Below are 18048 nucleotides of genomic sequence, written 5' to 3'. Positions count from 1 at the left end.
CACATCCGAGACCACACCATGTTCAATACCCAAACCAATTTTCGTAGAACACCCATCCAAAATCACCACAATGAAGAAACAAGAAATCCCATACAAGGTCCTTACAACCAAAAAACGTAAGAAAGACAGTTCCCAAACGCACAAAAAAACAAGTGCTGCCGAAAATCCTTTCCCATTGACAAAATTACGTACGTATGTCGCTGTGACCGTCTCTACCAGCTATGTGACTGCGGCCTGTGGCTCACCCACCACAACTATAATGGTACGCGATGCAGGGCACCCAATTGTATACTCCATATCCAGTGCAAATGTGGGGTATACCACAATATCACCCAAAATAAAACTTGTTCTTACGAAATTAAATACCCACAGGACCTCAACACAACAATATAGTGACACTGGTCGTTTATAATTTTTCCCTTCTTATGTATCGCAATCACCATGCTGGCTCTGCCGCCTTTCAATGAACTACAACCTTACTTTCCTTTTTCGCGGTCGTGTAAGTCAAGGCACCCTAAAAAAAATCGTAACAGTGGCCATCTGTCTGCAGTTTACACAATTCAGACGTGACAGATTGGTTGAATGGATGGATTCTAGTTCAACGTTTTCAATTGCTATTTCGTTTTGATTTGTTGTATATTGAGGACACTTACGTTATTTCCATTGAAATTTTACGCTGTTATTAGCATTTTGCTGATAATATTTGAACGCTAAGAAAACTTTACAGTTATTTGTGAGTGCATGTTTATTTGATAAAGCATGGACAGATTACGGAAAACGAAATTGCTCTGCATCACCTACAAAATATAATGGATTTGCAAAAAAGTGCCAGCCATGCCAGATTAAGTCGACTTGAATCTGCAATGTTTTTGTATAGAAACCGTTAAAGCACACAAACTACCCAATAAGACTCTTAACCGCAAAATAAAACGCACGACTTCAACGTCAAAAACTGTAAAATATCTTTGTCAGAAGTCCCAAAAAATAAATCGGAGAAAAAAAATACATCAAATCAAACAAAAACAAGGTATGTTTATTTGATAAGATTCGAGCCAGTGTGGGCGAACAAAAAGAATTTATTACGTTTTCATAAAAAATTAAGGTGTAGATTTTTCTTTGATTATGTTATCCCTAACGTACAACACACAGAAAATGCAAAATGATCATCATTTTCGGTTGTTAAATATTTCGAAAAACTGGTCTAACTCCATACAAATGCATTACGTTTTTGAGAAACGAATAAATCACATTCACACGAAGGGGGAAAAACCTGCGTAGACCTTTGTCACAAATAGTAATTGCGGGTAACCTGCGATTACCGATTTTAATTGTTTTCCCGTTAATCAGCACTAGATTCTTGACAGATGCAGAGATTTTTAAAAAATTATAGGGGGCGGAATGTATTTTGGCACGCGGTTGAATGTGACGTACCCCCCTAGCAAAACACGCAAAATCGCTTGTGTTTTAAGTCATTCTGATGGAATACCTGGGATTTGTACCGATTTTAATTGTTCTCCCGTTAATCAGAACTATATTCTTGACCGGTACAGAGATTTAAAAAAAATTATATGGGGCGGAATGTATTTTGGCACGCGGTTGAATTTGACGTACCCCCCCTAGCAAAACACGCAAAATCCAAATGATTCTGAGCAAAAACTTGAGAATTTTCGGTGAGCACTTGTATGTATTGAACTTCCAGAAGAATTCTTGTTAAAATTGTGAAGCTTTTTGTTATTTAAATTCAGAATAAACACATATGTATCCGATGAACATTCTCGGGTAACTGTATTCACTGATGCGGAACTATTTTAGTGAAGAAACCTATTCGGATTCTGCCAAAATGACAATAGTGTAGTTATGGGAGCAACAAAGTAAGTGTATTTGTGGCAAAATTTCGTCACGCATTACTGCACACATATACTCGTTACAAACCAAAAAATAAAATGACATGCTGCAATTAAATGTGATGCCTCTTACTTTTGCCTCCTTACGCTTGCGTTCATAATTAATTTCTTTTCTATAATTATTCCAAATTGCATGCTATAGCATTATAATATAAAGCAAACTGTTTGACATATTGAATACGCGGAGTACAATAAAATTAAACAAGTGCAAATTCAAGGCGACAACCGAGAAATTTTTTTAAACTCGCTTCAAATGGAACTTTATTAAACTCTATATTTGAAGGTGTTCCATGACTTGAATTACATAATATTTTATTGAATGTAACAACACATAAATAAAAATACAGTGGCAAGCACAGTGGAAGTACAGGGCACCATGAAGTACAGTGTTCGACGAAACTATGGACTCTGAGAAGTGGTGGGCTTAGGTGAGGATTGATTTCCTTTTCTTGACATCCTGCCGGAATTCCAATCGCCGACTCCAGGTAAAACTCGTTTTAACGTTGTGGCGATTTCTTGGTGACTAACTGCACCGTGTCTGGTACCTCTCAATACGTCTGCAGAACACAAAACATAAGATTTAGTTAAAATTTTGGTGACATCTCATCGTGTACACAAATTAAATATTTGACATGTCGGAATTAAATATGTGAAAGTTGTGACAACTTCACAATTGGAAGGCTTTACAATGAGGCCCGCAGTGTGGCGTGTCTTGTGAGATTTCTAAAGCAATTTGACTCACCCAACACAAATGCAAACGGAGGATGTGATTTGAATGGGATTTTTGTTTTCCTGCGTCCAACCGCCAAACCAACCCACTTCAGGGAAATTGAAGAGCCAGGTGTTTTGTCATAAACAGCTTTACAAAATTCCGGAGGGTGCCACAAAGTCGGTCTGTGTCAATTTTGTCCTTTGAAAAAGTATGAACATACAAAATGATTGGAATGTATGCCAGATGTCATTAACAGCGAAAAGCATGCTAACAAAAAGCTAAGTGCATTAAGTATAAAGGAAGCTCACATTAGGTTCAATAAGTACAGCCATCAGATCTTCATCGTTGTCAGCTGATAGCGGCAAACAGCTGTCTGCCTTACTTTTGTTTTTTCTGTCACAGTTTCCAGTTTGCTTTCGATTCTCTGAATCCGGTCACCAAACATCGGAATCTCTTTTTCCACCTTTTCCGTTTTGTCAATAAGGATGTCAATCTTTTCAGACAGTTCATGCTCCTTAATTGTGACGTTGTTCTTTGACGCTTGAGTGAAAATAATCTGTTGAAAGTATTTGTAAACTAAAATAAGCAAATATACAAGCAGAGGCACCCCAGTTAATTAAAAAACTAGACGGAGAATATGTGCCGGCATTTGGCACAAAAATCAACACATCAAAACGGGTCACCTTTGTTGCAAGAGGGGAATCATGGGAGAAGCACTGCTTTCAGTGAATTCGCTCATCAAAATGTCCCTTTCCAGGTCAGCAGATCTACATTTGCTTTTCACACAACGAGCATATGTGCCTGAAGGGACCAAGTGCAGGAAACTGAGAATGCACAATTATTTTCCCCTAATATACAACTTACTCCCTGTAACATCTGTAATTCGTCACGTAGAATATGCACGGCCTGGAACGTGCCAGCTACCACACTACGATTTTCCCCTTATTAAATGAACGCGACCAATGATTGTCTCAACGTCAGTTCTCTGTTGTAAACGAATATCCACATTATAGTACAACACATTATCAACAACAATACAAAATAGCGCTACATACCAACTTTTTTGGGTCCAGGTCTCTATTACTCTTTATTCAAATAGATTCAGCTCTATCTCTTATTCAATAACCTTATTCAAATAGAAAACACAATAAATTCCAACTGAACCATTTATATTCAAGGGGCCCCTTTAAATACCGCAGTACACCAGTGCCACCAGTGCCACCAGTACCTCCAGTGCCTCCAGTGCCTCCAGTGCCTCCAGTGCCTCCAGTGCCTCCAGTGCCTCCAGTGCCTCCAGTGCCTCCAGTGCCTCCAGTGCCTCCAGTGCCTCCAGTGCCTCCAGTGCCTCCAGTGCCTCCAGTGCCTCCAGTGCCTCCAGTGCCTCCAGTGCCTCCAGTGCCTCCAGTGCCTCCAGTGCCTCCAGTGCCTCCAGTGCCTCCAGTGCCTCCAGTGCCTCCAGTGCCTCCAGTGCCTCCAGTGCCTCCAGTGCCTCCAGTGCCTCCAGTGCCTCTAAAATGCTATTGTAGGCATCGTAGGCATCGTAGGCATCGTAGGCGTTGAGTCTACGATGCCTATACTTGATGCCTACAAATGCCATCCGGGTGCCAGCCAGTGTGCGTTTTAGTGTGACCAGTGCCTTTTCGTACCACGTGTGGAAGACGTTGATCGAAGCTCTTTTATATTGTTATCTTGGCTGTGTTTATTTGTTGTGTGAACTGTTCTTTCAAGTATTTGCTCCATTGCATGCCGGGTATATACATCTGATAGGCCTGTGAAGTACATCTGTATGGTCCAAGCCGATGAATATGAATACGCACAATCCAAACATGCACTTTCCAGAGTTGGGGAATCCAAACTGATCGATTTTGCAAATTGGTGTTGTTTGTGTGTCAAAATGCAAGACTGGTCTAGTTTTGTGTAGTATGTTCCTGTTTTAATAATATTGTACCACATGTGGAGCGGTAGTTGCTGAATCTTCTTGCTGTGTAAACAACTTTTTCGACTTGTTACTTATCTAAACGACGATGAATGTGTCGTGCGAGTTATTCACTATGCTAAAGCTGACTTTATACTGAACACATGAGTCCATTTTTATATGATTAATTAATGCTACATTTCTATTCAACATGATGCTCAGCTTTGACTTATTGCTTTGTACATTTTGTGGGAGTCGATGCGGATGCCATCATACCATTTCAGTAATCAACAGTTTGGTACTGATCACCTCACCAATATCTTTAAATGTGCTAGAATGTTTAACATCCCTGTATGAACTGATATTTTACTCAAGAAGCTAGACCTTTATTTGTTGTATCAGTAACCAAAGTCTTATCTGTGAATCGGAAATCATGAATGAAATGAAATTGTATATGTAAATCCAAAAGCTGCTGTTTCTGCAGACATAATAAAAGAAACAAAATACAAAAGAAGAGAACATAGAGAAACTGTTTCAACTGGTGGACTTAGTGTGGTTTCTTATTTTTTCTGCTGCATGGTTTTTTTCCTGTTTGTTTTGGTGGAATTTTTGTGCAAAATGTTTTGTTCTTGGATACAATGTGATCATTTGCACTAAAAGTTTTCTTCTGAAACTTTGAGAAGTGTTCATCTTTTTCTTTTTTGGTCAGCATTGTAATTTTTTTCAAAGATGGAAAATTGTGGATGTAATATGTACATGCCGCATCTCACAAAACTCCTATGGACATCTGTGTACATAGCCTGTATCATGTTGTAAATAATACATATTAGGTTTGGAATTTGCTTTCTTTTCCATTCAGTTTCAACTTTTAACATGAAATTTCCACTTTCACAATTATTGTTTGTCCATGCCTTATCATTTACCAGTTTGTATGGCCATACTTTATGTTTTAGGCTTGGAATCATCCTGGTCTGTACATAGTGGTATGCATCTGGAACATCATTCAGACAGTAGTCCAGACAAGTTGCTTCTTTTTGTTCAAATTCTATTTGATCTGTCGCTTTGACTACATCAAATATCATATTTGTCAGCTTATTTCTTACTGTCATGTTGGCCCCAACTTTGTCACAAAGGTAAACTTTTAGATTTTGTTTTAGGCGGTTTAAACAAAGTACATGCTGTGCATTTGGAAAGGCTGTCTGGCATGCTTTATGTATTGCCTTCTCATCATCACTTCCAAAAACTAAATTATCTCCCATGCCCAGCTCCTGCCGAAGATGTGTGAAGAAGGTGTTATATGTTTTTGCATCAGAGTGCAAGTGCAAGAATGTAGGTCCAAAAAAAATTGGATGATCCTGAGTATCTGCTCGTATAATGGCAAGGTGTTTAAAAACAGTGTACGTTGCAAAAATTTGTCCAAGGTTGTATGTCTTGTCAGTTCCTAGAACTGTTTTGCCTGTCATACAGAATCGCCGCACATCTTCCATTTGATTGGTTGTATACAGAATTGATGAAAAAGGTTCTTTTTTTGTTTGAGCTGCTTGTTGCACAAATGGGTGTGTGGTCACCATATTAATTACTTGTAGGTATTCATCCGCCACATTAGAAAAGGTACCTTCATCAGAATTTGCTTTGCCATTGTGTTTGAAATTGTACATTTGTTGTTAGTTTCTAGGTCCTTTGGTGATGTCATTAAATTGATTGGCATTTAATTGTTTAACATATGCCTTTTTAGACCGCATATCAGTAATTCTATCAAAATAGTTTTGCCCGCGGGGAATGCCCGTCTTGTACATAGTCTCAGTTCCGTCACAAGGCAACCGGTGATGCGTTGGGGTCAATTTTCTGGTTGAATGAGCAAGAAGTCACGTGGTGTAGCCAGGGCGATTTTCAGCGTGTTTAGTGCAGTTTTAGTGCATTTTTTGCTCTTCTCAGTCAGTCAGACGTTTGGTGCAGGGTGCTGTGAAAAGTTTAGTTGAAAAACCACCAAAATGTTCAAGGGGATGTAGCTCAAAATTGAATCACAGAAGTATACCTTAATTTGTGATTTTATGTTAGGCCCGCCTCTTGGCTACGCAGTAAGGTGAAAATTAGTTGCAAGATAGTTGCTTAAAGCACCACCTAGGGGTCTTTTAGGCCCCCGATTAGTCATTATTTTAGCTAAATTGGCTGCAAAAAAATGTAAGATGGTTTTGCGAAAAAATGAATCACAAAAACCTCATCCAATTTGCAATTTAATGTTGGCCCTAACCCTTTTCTACGCAATGGCAAAAAAAATTGTCACAGGAAAGTTGCTTTGGTTGCCCCCTGGGACTGTTTTTGCTATCCTATAGGACAAAAGATCCTCCTGGAGGCTCCTCAGATCCTTGCTGTGTTTTGGCGGATGCAGCTGCAATCAATTTTTTTTCTCTATGAATAGTACCAGTAGATCTTCATGGGTCACTGACCACAGGAATTGTTGTTGGCAAAAAAGCAAATCACTCAGTATGGGTATTAATGGTGATAGCCTTCAAAACTAGATTTTTGGGATTTAATACTGATATGCGGCCTTTAGGAGGAATATTTTTTAACATGTCCTTCATTTCTTCTGCTGATTGTGAATTTGTCTTCACATATACCTGGGAATGTTTACTGTTGCCATGAGGCTGATGGCCAGGAAATTGACCAAGATATTCTGCAATTGCTGCTGTTGTGCAAGAATCTTCTATCCAAGATATTTTGCGTTGGTAAGACTGGTTTGATGCTAGTTTTGTGTAATAGGTTCCTAGTTTAATGATATCATGCTTTTCTGGTTGAGGATCTAGTTTTTCGAAGTGAACAGTTTTGTTGCTTCTTCTTCTTGTGCAAATAAGATTGTTTTTGAAAAACACATTTTTTAGTTGGCCACCTGTTTTTAAAAAGTAAGTGTAAAAAAATGACCCAGGCTTCCATGCCCCACAATCATCATCAAAGTGACGCATCTGGCCACATTTTCTTTTGGCTGAATTTAGTTGATTATCAAAAACTACAAAACAATTTTCTTTTTTGCCAGCAGGGATCATTGCAGCCTGTTTTACACCAATTTCTGTCAGCATTTTAATAACTGCTTTTTGAGAATGACAGCTGTTGTTTGGAAGTGACTGCAACATGTGAATTTTGTCAGGTGTGTACTTGTTTTTCTGGTCATTGCAACTATATTCACTTGCTTTTCTTTTTAATTTAGGGCTGGAATGATTTGGAGGGGAACATTGAAGAGGTGTTTTGGTAAAAAGGGCCACAAAATGATTTGGCAACCACATCTTGTGAGTGGTAGAGCACACTCGACTCCACATAATGTGTATTTGTGGTGAACAAACTTTTTGTGGCAGATTTGTGGTTGATAGTATTGACACCACTGCATCATTTGTTCCATTGCATGGCGGGTATAAACATCTGATTGGCCTTTGAAGCACATCTGTCAAAGCTAATATGGTCCAAGCTGATGAATACGTGCCTGGAACCGCACAGTCCAAACATGCCCTTTCCAAAGTTGGGGAAACCAAGCTAATTGATTTTGCTGATTGGTGTTGTTTGTATGTGTTAAAATGCAACACCATTTGCAGACAACAAACAACTCTTCATCTTAACGCTAAACTTTCATTTCTACACAAAGTTAAGCTGATTGCATTGAACAGACAGTTGCCATCTGGAGTGGTTTTTACTGCCTGTTTATCTTCGGCTAACCCATAAACTTAAACTAGGAACCTATTACACAAATTTATAACCTTAAAAAGGAATCACCACATACAAATCTTTTGAAAAACGAATAAAATTCTACGACAACACAAACGTTTCATGTTTGATCATACTGTGGTTTCCTGGTGGAAAACCAGGCCGGTGCGTAGATAATATTAAATTATTAAATATCTAAAAAACTTGTTTTAACTATGCAAATATTGGCTTCCACACACACAAAACAAATAATTCATGAAATGAGTGTCAATCAATAGTTTACTTGTACAATTTGAATATGTGTTGTGATGTCATAGAGACTTATTATGTCGTTCAGATAAATGCAACGTAAACGTGGCAAAGACACATAAGTTGCACTGGAGGCACTGGTGTACTGCGGTATTTAAAGGGGTCCACATTCAAGTACAGCACAAGCACATTCATTACTGGCATTAAAACGAGGCCAGTGTATGTTGCAAATGTTACGTCATAGACGCCAAGCGTCACAAAAGCAAATGGCGGGAAACATAGAAACCCTCGCTGCAACATACCCGGCCCCGATGTGTGAACCCATTAAGCACATCTTATATACAGAACATACAGCGAGCACAACACTAAAAAACGCATGTACAAAGCGGCAACACATATGATCCATCGACCGATCTTTGCACAACACACAACTTCGCGATCGGACGCTTTTAACAGTCCCATTTTTTTGACCAATACACTTTGTACCGATCCGAAATGATCCGGGTAAGTCTCGATTACTCTTCCCATCAGCCATCTACCTCGCGGAACGGAATTGTCCGCGATAAGAACAACATCACCACACGCCAGGTTCCGAGTAGACGCAGTCCATTTCTGACGCGTTTGTAACGTCGGTAAATACTCTCTAGTCCACCTCCGCCAAAACTGGTCGGCCAAATATTGCGTTTGGCAATATGTCGCATCGTCCGAACAAGAGCAAATGATTGGGAGTCAACGGCTCCTCGCTTTCTGGATCCATTGTAATCGGGGTAAGCGGTCTTGCGTTCAAGATAGCCTCCACTTTAACCATCACGGTACGAAGTGTTTCATCCGAAGTAAGTTGCTTAGACAGAAAAGTGCCCAGTATTCTTCTTATTGATCGAATGAGCCTCTCCCATACTCCACCCATGTTGCTGGCAGTTGGTGGATTGAAAGCACAATCGATTCCTCGTTGTCTAAGACTCTCATAGATTTGAGCTTGATTCCAAGCTTGCAAGGATTCACGCAAAATCCGTAAAGCACCAATAAATTTGGTGCCTTTGTCACTAAAAATCTTTTTTGGCCTCCCACGACGTCCGATAAACCTTCGCACAGCATCGACAAAGGAATCCACAGATAAAGAATGTGGAATTTTTATGTGAACTGCACGAACTGTCAGGCAGGTAAATACGCACCCATAACGCTTTACATCGCTTCTACCTTGCTTGGCAATCAGAGGACCAAAATAGTCTACTCCAACGTATGTGAAGGAAGGTTCATTCGGTGTTATACGCACGCGTGGAAGATCAGCCATCATCTGCTGTCTAGTTGGGGAGTTGCGTCGGCGGCAAAATATGCATTGACCGAGCACGCGTCTTACAGCAGTTCCACTGCGAACTATCTAATATTTCTGACGCAACGCCGTCCAAAATCCTATTTCCGAATGCTGAACCGTCCTGTGATGATCCACGATAATCAGATCTGTAACATGATGGTTGTTAGGCAACATAACAGGATGCTTCAAATCATAGCATATTGGCGCTCGATGCAACCGTCCTCCAACGCGCAAAACACCATCAACCAACAGTAGTATACTAGGTGAAAGCTGTCGCGACGGTCATAAATCCCTTTTAGTGAGCCATCATGATGAGCCATCCTTAGTGATGATGCTACGCCATCCACGTGCTAAGTTAAGGCCTACGCTGCTCACAGAGCAGTCGAGTGCTTGTGCCAGGTCGCTGAGAGGTCAAGTCAGCGCTCCGATTTACGACCTCTCGCTGCGAAGCGAATGTGAGGACCGGTCGTAAAAATCAGAGTGATCGACGTCCAATTCCACGCTGTGAATTCCAGCTGGGGTCGTGTATTTCAGACCATCACTGTGTGATTGGGGGGAGCTCTGTTCTGTTATGCGAACGTATTGTTGTGTGGGAATCGAAACGGAACCCCTGCTGTGTTTCCCTGTTCGACGATCGATGTTCTGTTATTTGTGGTCATGGTCAAATAAGGTCGTGCTTTGTTTACGAGGTTTGTACGCAGCAAGGATGAGAATTGCGCAATATCGGTTATAATTAGAACAAGCGAAAGAAGATCCTCAAAAAAGGCAAGTGGGTGCGTGTGTTATAAACAGCAACTGCGATCAGCGACATTCATCCGAGTTATCAGAGAGCTAGAGTGAGTGTTGCCGAGGTAGTCAGCATGGAAGTCGCTCAACGTAAGTTTGTTTGTCAGAATTGTCAAGCCAAGTTTTGGAACCCCGAGCAGCTTGACCTGCATATGGTGAACTGTGATGTCCTAAATGTGTGCAAGCATTGTGATAGAAGGTAAGCGTAAAGAATATGTTTGATTGCGTAATCGTTTTGCATTTACATTTGTTTGCCTTCACACAGTTTTAGCAACAGGAACAACCTTAAGCGTCACCTAAAGCAAAACTGTAAGGTCCTGCGAACCCTTCGAAACGCCAACCCAAAAGTAGACGATGTGGGATCAGATGGTGGAGAACGATCGTTTGCTGTCAAAGTGCAAAAAACGAATACAGGAAAGAGATTAAGGTTGTGCTAAATTGCGTTTAAGTAAGAAATGCCGTATTTAACCAATATATTATTCTGTAGTATTGAAAGCTGGGATTGTGTCGCGATCAGCTCTGTCGATGAACAAACCTCTGCTACGAATTCGATAAAAAAAAAGAAGGTAAAACAATTATTTGTGTGTTTATCACATTTGGTTTTTGACAAAAATCACGTTTATTTTTCTTTTTTATTGTTTCGTAGAACCTATGAGAATTGCGATGTTGGTTTGTCTGTCGACAAGTCAAATAATACAACAACTGATCAAGTGAAAGTGGATAACCTCCAAGCTGGTGTATCGGGGTAAGTTACATGCGGCTTGTTTGTTTTTTCCGTTGGACAATTTTTATGTTTTTTTCCCTCATAGAATTGCTAATCATGGAAACCAACGTGAGGAAGGGTTTTTGGACACACCTCAATTTATCGATGTGCGATCTCCGGGCGACATTTCACAGCATTCATTTGTCGAAAGGTTCGTTGACTAATTTACTTACTTGTTGTGATGTAACAAACATATTTCCCTGCGTTATGTCCGTGTTGTGGTGTACCTTACAGCTCCGACACATTCCCGGTTGATTTTCGTCCAACGCTACGTGAACATACCACCGAAACGTTGGAAAACGGAAAAATAGTTGTTGCATCCAAAAAGTCTTCGAAAGATCAAACAAGGTATGAATTAGTGTTGACCGTTTGAAACAGTTAATATATGTTGTGTATCGCAGCAGCGTCGATGAGGAAAAGATAAAAAAGGGTAGTGAACAAGTACAGGGCTATAGTCTGTACACGGAAACCGACTCTGAGATCGTTGAATATTGCGCTATAATCGAAAAGGCGATGGAACGTGAACTACAAACAAAGCGGGGAACGAACGCCCCTGGTACAGGATCTGAGTGAGTACAAGTTATATCGTTGTTTGATCTGGTCGTATCAATATCTGAACGATGAACAGGTGTAACGTGCAGGTAATTTATGCTGGGTTTGTTCTTACAGTGTAAGAAGGGTCGGGTTAATTCAGTTGCAAGAAGACGAAAAGCCACAGGAAGAAAAAGAAGTAGAAGAAGACGGTGGAAACAAATTGCAAGAATTTGAATCAAGGTAAGTACAAGTAAAAATACATTGGTATTTTCAAACCTAATTGTTTGTATGTGCATTCTACGTTGGTATAACGTGTTCACACCGGTTTCGATACTTGTAGTGCGAGCGAAGGTGCTTTGATGGGAGGCGATAATGAAGGTTATCATTTGGAATCGATCGAAGTCCGATCGGTGCAGAAAGGTAGGTGGGTTTTCAGTCGGATGTTATTGACAAGAGCTTGCCAAAAAAGAAATCACTGAATAATTGTTTAGTGGAAAAAGCGGTGGGAGACCTCGAAGACGCTCTCGACCAATTCAACATCTGGAATCTTCCCCCGAGTGTAATGCAGGTGACCGCGGCGAAACTGTTGGTAGTGGTTTGGTGGCTGACAACTGGCGAGCGATACGCACCTTTCAGAGACGGGGAAAATTAACGAGTATTTTTAACTTTCGCCTACCGATAAACTGGGAACACGTAAATGACATCGCAGATGAAATATTGGCCGGCGGTAATGAAGCGTTTCGAATTAACGCTGGATTCGGGTATTCTCTGCAAAGTATCTCGGGTGAGGAACGTTACTGGCACGCGAGCTCTAATAACTTCCAGGTGTTTGAAAAACCCTTTGTCGTTCGCACCCTTGACGATTTGTTAAGGTTTTTTGACGCTTTGCGAGAGATCGATGTTTCCGAGGAAGTAAGGTTAAAGCGCCCAAACACTTCCTGGATAGTCAAAGAGGTTCTGAACGTCACATTTTATGTGTATTATATGGCAAGTCCGCTTATTGGACGCGGGGTAAAGTTGCCGCTGTACGTCTCACAAAATACCGGTTTGCGTGCGCTACACAAAACCGTCGATGGCAGACGGTATTATGACGACAATTTGTGTTTCTTTCGCTGTCTGGCGCTTTTTGCGGATCACAAAATGGTGCAAGGGCTCACGTCTAGAGCACGTGAACTGTGCCAACAATATGCCCAACACGCCGGTCTAGAATCCGCGAACTTCCCGGGTGTCACCCTAGATGATTTGCCCTGTTTGGAAGCCTTTTTTAATCTTAACATTAATGTCTTTCAGTTAATTCGCGGTGAAGAGTTAAAGTGTAAACTCATTTGGCGTAGTGTGACCCGTTTCAGCGAAAAACGAGATCCAATATTAAATCTTAACCTTTATGAAACACACTTTAGTTTGATCACCGATATGAACAAGTACTCGTCAACCTTCTGTTGTCGTGTTTGTTCGACTTCCTTTCCAAGTCCTTATCAATGTAATCGTCACCAGGCCACCTGCGATTTGGTCACAAAAGAGGTTTTTAAATCAGGATTTTTTTCCCCCATGGGAAGTGTGTTGGACAGGCTTAGAAATGCTGGGGTCGTTGTAGATCCATCGCTAAACCTGTTTCCCTTTCGCGCGTGTTTTGATTTTGAAAGTTATTTCGCCACCGAAGGTCTACCAAAGCCGGCGCCGAAAACCAAGTGGATTGCTGAACATTTACCGTTAAGTGTGTCGGTGTGTTCATCGGTCCCCGGTTTTGAAAGCCCGGAATGTTTTATCACAACCGGTGATAGTCAGGATTTGGTGGACCGTTTTGTTGGCTACTTGCACCGAATAAGAACCGCGGCCTCAAATATTATGCTTGATCGCTTTTCCGACGTCATCAAACAGTTGGTAAGATTAATTGGCGTCAGTTGCGAACTGGAAGACGGCGAAGGCAACAACCACCCTTTGGTTAGGTTAAAACGCGATCTCCATTTATATTTGACAAACATTCCGATTCTGACGTATAACGGATCATCCTACGATTTAAATCTCGTAAAAAAGTATCTCATACCCGCTTTGATAAACACCGACAAAATTTTAAATGTAGTAAAACGAAACAATCAGTATTTATCGATACAAACAAGGTGCTTTGAATTTCTCGACTTGCGAAATTACGTGGCGGCAAACTGTTCCTATGACATGTTGTTGCGCGCGTTTAAATGTAATTTGCTGAAGGGGAGTTATCCCTATGAATATATGACAAGTATCGAAAAGTTGAAAGAACCTTGTTTACCCCCGCAGACGGCTTTTTACAGTTCTCTCAAAAGAACCGGTATTTCAGACGCCGATTACCGGAGGTGTTTAGACACATGGCGTTCGGAAGGCATGACATCCCTTGAAGACTATCTCATCTGGTACAATAATCGCGACGTCGTGCCGTTTATGGAGGTTGTTTCAAAACTTTGCACGTTTTATGAGGGACTCGGCGTAGATCCGTTCAAAGAAGCGATTTCCGTTCCTGGAATAACTCTCGTTTATTTAATGAAAACGATTAATCCGGACATCGGTCTACCGCTCTTTGGTGAAAAGTTCAAAGACATTTTTAACCTCGTACACGAAAATATTGTAGGAGGTCCTGCCATTATTTTCCATAGGTATCACGAGCGCGGCGTCACCAGAATACGCTCGGTGAAATACGGCCCACAGGCTAGAGTTTGTCAAGCTGTGGTTGGCTACGATTGCAACGCTCTCTATCTCTCTGCAATGGGAAAGGCCCACGGGACGTCATTTTTTTCTGTGCTCACCTACGAGACTGATACCCGTCTTTTTAGTGTAAGGCATTCTTCCAGGCACGGTCACCTTGCGCGAATATGGTTGGATTAGTGTGCGCAAAAGTATGGGATATTTATCCAACACCAGTTCAATAAAGGCGAAGTTCGTATAGGTCAGCGTAACATCCCGGTGGACGGTTATTGTCACGAACACAGAAAAATTTTTCAGTTTCACGGTTGCTATTTTCACGGGTGTGAAACGTGCTCATCGCGTTTTCGTTACAAAGATAAAAATGCCCCGGTGGTTGCCCGCGAAAAAACCACCGAAGTCACAGCCTATTTTCGGCGGCTTGGGTACGAGGTTTTGCACATATGGGAGTGTGAATGGTACGCACTGCAGCGTGGCGACAAGTCCGTGCGCGATTTCGTTGCTGGGCGGATGTTTAAAAAACTTCGCATTCCAACGGTTCGTAATTTTGCTAACGTACTCGACGCTGTCCGTTCCGGCACCCTGTTTGGCTTGGTCGAATGCGACATCGCTGTTCCACCCGAAAAGCGCGAATATTTTAGCGAGATGTGTCCGATTTTCAAAAACATAGATATTTCGCGTGCCGATATCGGGGAATACATGAGACATTTTGCAGAAAAACACGGCATCCTAACTACCAAACGTCGATCTTTAATCGCGAGTCTTAAAGGGGACAAAATTTTGCTTGCCACCCCTTTGTTACGGTGGTATTTATCGCACGGTCTGGTTGTCAGTCACATTTACCAAGTCATATGCTACGAACCCAACCGTTGTTTCGAATCGTTCACGGACGCGGTCACCAAGGCACGTCGCTTGGGGGATGTTGAACCTGACAAAAAGCTTATTGGAGACACGTTCAAACTGCTCGGTAAATATTGTTGTTTATTAGTCAAATGTTTTTGTTGTGCTTTTTTTGTAACTTTTGTGTTAATCATCTTCGTCCTTTTCCAGGCAATGCCAGTTACGGTAAAGTGATCACGAACAAACGAAAACATTTGGAGACAAAGTATCTGTGCGAAAAAAGATTGATCAACTCTCCCCGCTTCAAGCACGTCGAAAGGGTTAACGACGATCTGTACGAGATGAAACTCAAAAAGCGAACAATCCATCAAAATCTACCGGTTCATGTTGGTTTCTTTGTTTATCAATATGCCAAATTGCGCATGCTCGAGTTCTATTACGATTTCATCGATCGTTTTGTCGACCGTTGTAATTTTGAGTTGACAGTTTCGGACACCGATTCGTTTTATATTGCTCTGGCGGCCGACAGTTTCGATGACGTGGTTCGCCCCAGCTTGAAACGTGAATTTTTTCAAAACATTCACAAATGGTTCCCGTCGCCTTGTTGTGACCTACATCGCTCCGAGTTTGTCGAAACGCGTGTCTCCCACCGTCCGTTTATCCAGCATCCGTGCTGTAAAGTTCGCGAGCGTTCGGACCTTCGCACACCCGGTCTTTTCAAGATCGAGTGGAGGGGAACTGGAATTGTGGCCCTCGCCGCAAAAACATATTTTTGTAAAGGTGGCGACGGGGACGACAAGCAAACGTCAAAGGGACTCAACAAATCGCAAAACCCGCTTTCTTTTCAGCACTATCTCGACGTGCTTAATACCGGCGTGAGCGTGGCGGGAAAAAACACCGGATTTCGGGTCATGAACCAGTCCGTTTTCACCTACGAACAATCGCGAAGTGTAATCGGTAATTTTTATTGTAAACGTAAAGTGTTGGCCGACGGCGTTTCCACCGTACCGTTGGATTTGTGAACCTCCGAGATTGAACATCCGCCGTCGGTTGTGCATCGAACCACTTTCTCTCTTTGTGTGTGTGTGTGTGTGTGTGTGTGTGTATTCTTTTTTTCGTAAAGCAATAAAACGAAAACAAATCGTGGTGTTGGCTGTGGCTTTGTGCGACACGGCGAGTTAAGAGCTTTCTTGTCCACCGACGAGTCGAAGTTCTCACCGCTCGGTGAACGTTCGCTGTGCCGCGAGGGATTCGACAAATTGCCATAAATCCCCCCCCCCCTTTTTTTTCCCTCCTGCGGAGGGAAAGCGCTCACCTCCGGTGAGCGCGCAAGAAAGAAAAGAGGAGGAGAGACTTGTACATTTACACACTTGTATTCGAATATATATATATACACACGTACACACGTTTTGCAGTGATTTTGTTTTATTCGCCAATAAAAAAACATAACAGGTTACAGTTTCGAAATTGCGGTGTGGACGGTTCTGTCGTTTTCACTCAGGTCGGATGAAAAGGTTTTGACAATCTGCGACATGCAATAACCGCGCGCGCGAAACAGTAAATAGTAGATGCAATGGGGACCGCATGCCGACGACAAGGGATGTTGGACGACACGCGAATTCGACGTCCACCGGGTGGCGTTTTTATTTAAAAAGGCGACGATTTCTCTGTGAAACGGTGGCCGAGCGAAGGTGTCGTAATACTCGCCGCGACCTTCCGAGTCGAAATACAGAGCGAGCCAATGCGTTCCTTCGCGGTTACTTTTGTCGGTATTTACGACGTAGGCCTTGGGATTGGGGTGATTCAGGTTTGCCAGCTCGTCGCGAGCATAAACGCCGTAAAACCGAGTCCGCGTGGCCGGATCGCGCAACAAAATCGCCGCGATTTGAATTTCGTCCATCCCGCGCGCGCACACACACACACACACGCGCGCGCGCACACTCAGGCCGAGTAGTCGAAAATTACGTTTTTAAATTTGTCGATCTGAATAATGCTGTCGAATTCGGCGTACACCAATATATTTATAGAATTCGGCAGCGCCGTTCCAAAGTGCGCCTCCAAACGAAGGTTGCCGTGTTTGACCAATTCGAAAGACGCCTGATCGGCTTGGTCGGGCGTCAGGTCGAAGCAGTACAGCGTGAAACCGCGGCCGTAATCGGTGAGCACAAGGGACTGGTTGGTCGTTTCATAGCCCAGCATGCGCGCCAATTCGACCGAGAGTGTCATCTCGCACCCCTCGGGTATATTCACAGTGGTATAACGCGTCACGTGGTCGAAGACAACGAGATTTTTTTGCAGTTCCACCGCTGGGGGAAAAATGTTCGGTGTCCAAGCCACGAAGAAGCCTTCTGAAACCCCTCGACCCTTGTGATTTCAATAACGTCACCATACCGCCCACAATTTCCCTTCCCGATTTGTAGTGGCCGTCGGCCAGAACACAAGTTTCCCTGACAACTTCGTCTCCGTGGCGTATCTTAATGGCGAACCACATTTCGTTAAATTTCACGTTCGCCCAACTGTGCGGATATTGAATGTCGCTCAGAGCGATCTCCCATCGCCCCTGATCTAGGTGGATCGCTTTCGGAAGCTTGGTCGTGTAATTCGTCGTCGTGTTCTGGGGGTAATACTGTAAACTGCTGTTGCTCGGAAGCGTTATGAAAAACATGTTTC

General features: G+C 42.3%; 2 protein-coding genes and 1 pseudogene across 5 annotated transcripts; 1 reads left to right on the top strand and 2 right to left on the bottom strand.

Moving 5' to 3' along the window:
* Positions 1-4221: 4221 nt before the first annotated feature.
* LOC145890296 (uncharacterized) lies at positions 4222-9005 on the bottom strand (annotated as a pseudogene). The gene is made up of 4 exons (XR_014399550.1): positions 8957-9005; positions 7069-8240; positions 5700-6258; positions 4222-5561 (listed from the first exon to the last, which is right to left on the bottom strand). The product of XR_014399550.1 is annotated as an uncharacterized LOC145890296 (transcript).
* Positions 9006-9113: 108 nt separating this feature from the next.
* LOC145890295 (uncharacterized) lies at positions 9114-9761 on the bottom strand. The gene has a single exon (XM_082981310.1). The coding sequence runs from the start codon at positions 9759-9761 to the stop codon at positions 9114-9116; it is 648 nt and encodes a 215-aa protein (XP_082837436.1).
* Positions 9762-10384: 623 nt separating this feature from the next.
* LOC145888749 (uncharacterized) lies at positions 10385-16645 on the top strand. 3 transcript variants are annotated; one of them, XM_082979578.1, is made up of 11 exons: positions 10385-10767; positions 10834-10995; positions 11056-11134; positions 11215-11313; positions 11378-11482; positions 11566-11679; positions 11736-11900; positions 12001-12105; positions 12206-12289; positions 12357-15505; positions 15589-16645. In XM_082979578.1, exons 7-10 carry the CDS (start codon positions 11845-11847, stop codon positions 14719-14721), a joined length of 2610 nt encoding a protein of 869 aa, XP_082835704.1. In that variant the 5' UTR covers positions 10385-10767; positions 10834-10995; positions 11056-11134; positions 11215-11313; positions 11378-11482; positions 11566-11679; positions 11736-11844; the 3' UTR covers positions 14722-15505; positions 15589-16645. The 3 variants fall into 3 exon arrangements, with proteins under 3 accessions (XP_082835704.1, XP_082835703.1, XP_082835705.1); XM_082979577.1 differs by having other exon boundaries at positions 11733-11900; XM_082979579.1 differs by lacking the exon at positions 15589-16645 and having other exon boundaries at positions 11733-11900; positions 12206-12285; positions 12357-12661.
* Positions 16646-18048: the final 1403 nt, after the last annotated feature.

This window comes from Ascidia mentula, chromosome 2 (assembly GCF_947561715.1).
Source record: "Ascidia mentula chromosome 2, kaAscMent1.1, whole genome shotgun sequence".
Classification (NCBI taxonomy): domain Eukaryota; kingdom Metazoa; phylum Chordata; class Ascidiacea; order Phlebobranchia; family Ascidiidae; genus Ascidia; species Ascidia mentula.
Note: the sequence above shows the minus strand (reverse complement) of the source record. Positions and strands in the feature narration are given on the sequence as shown.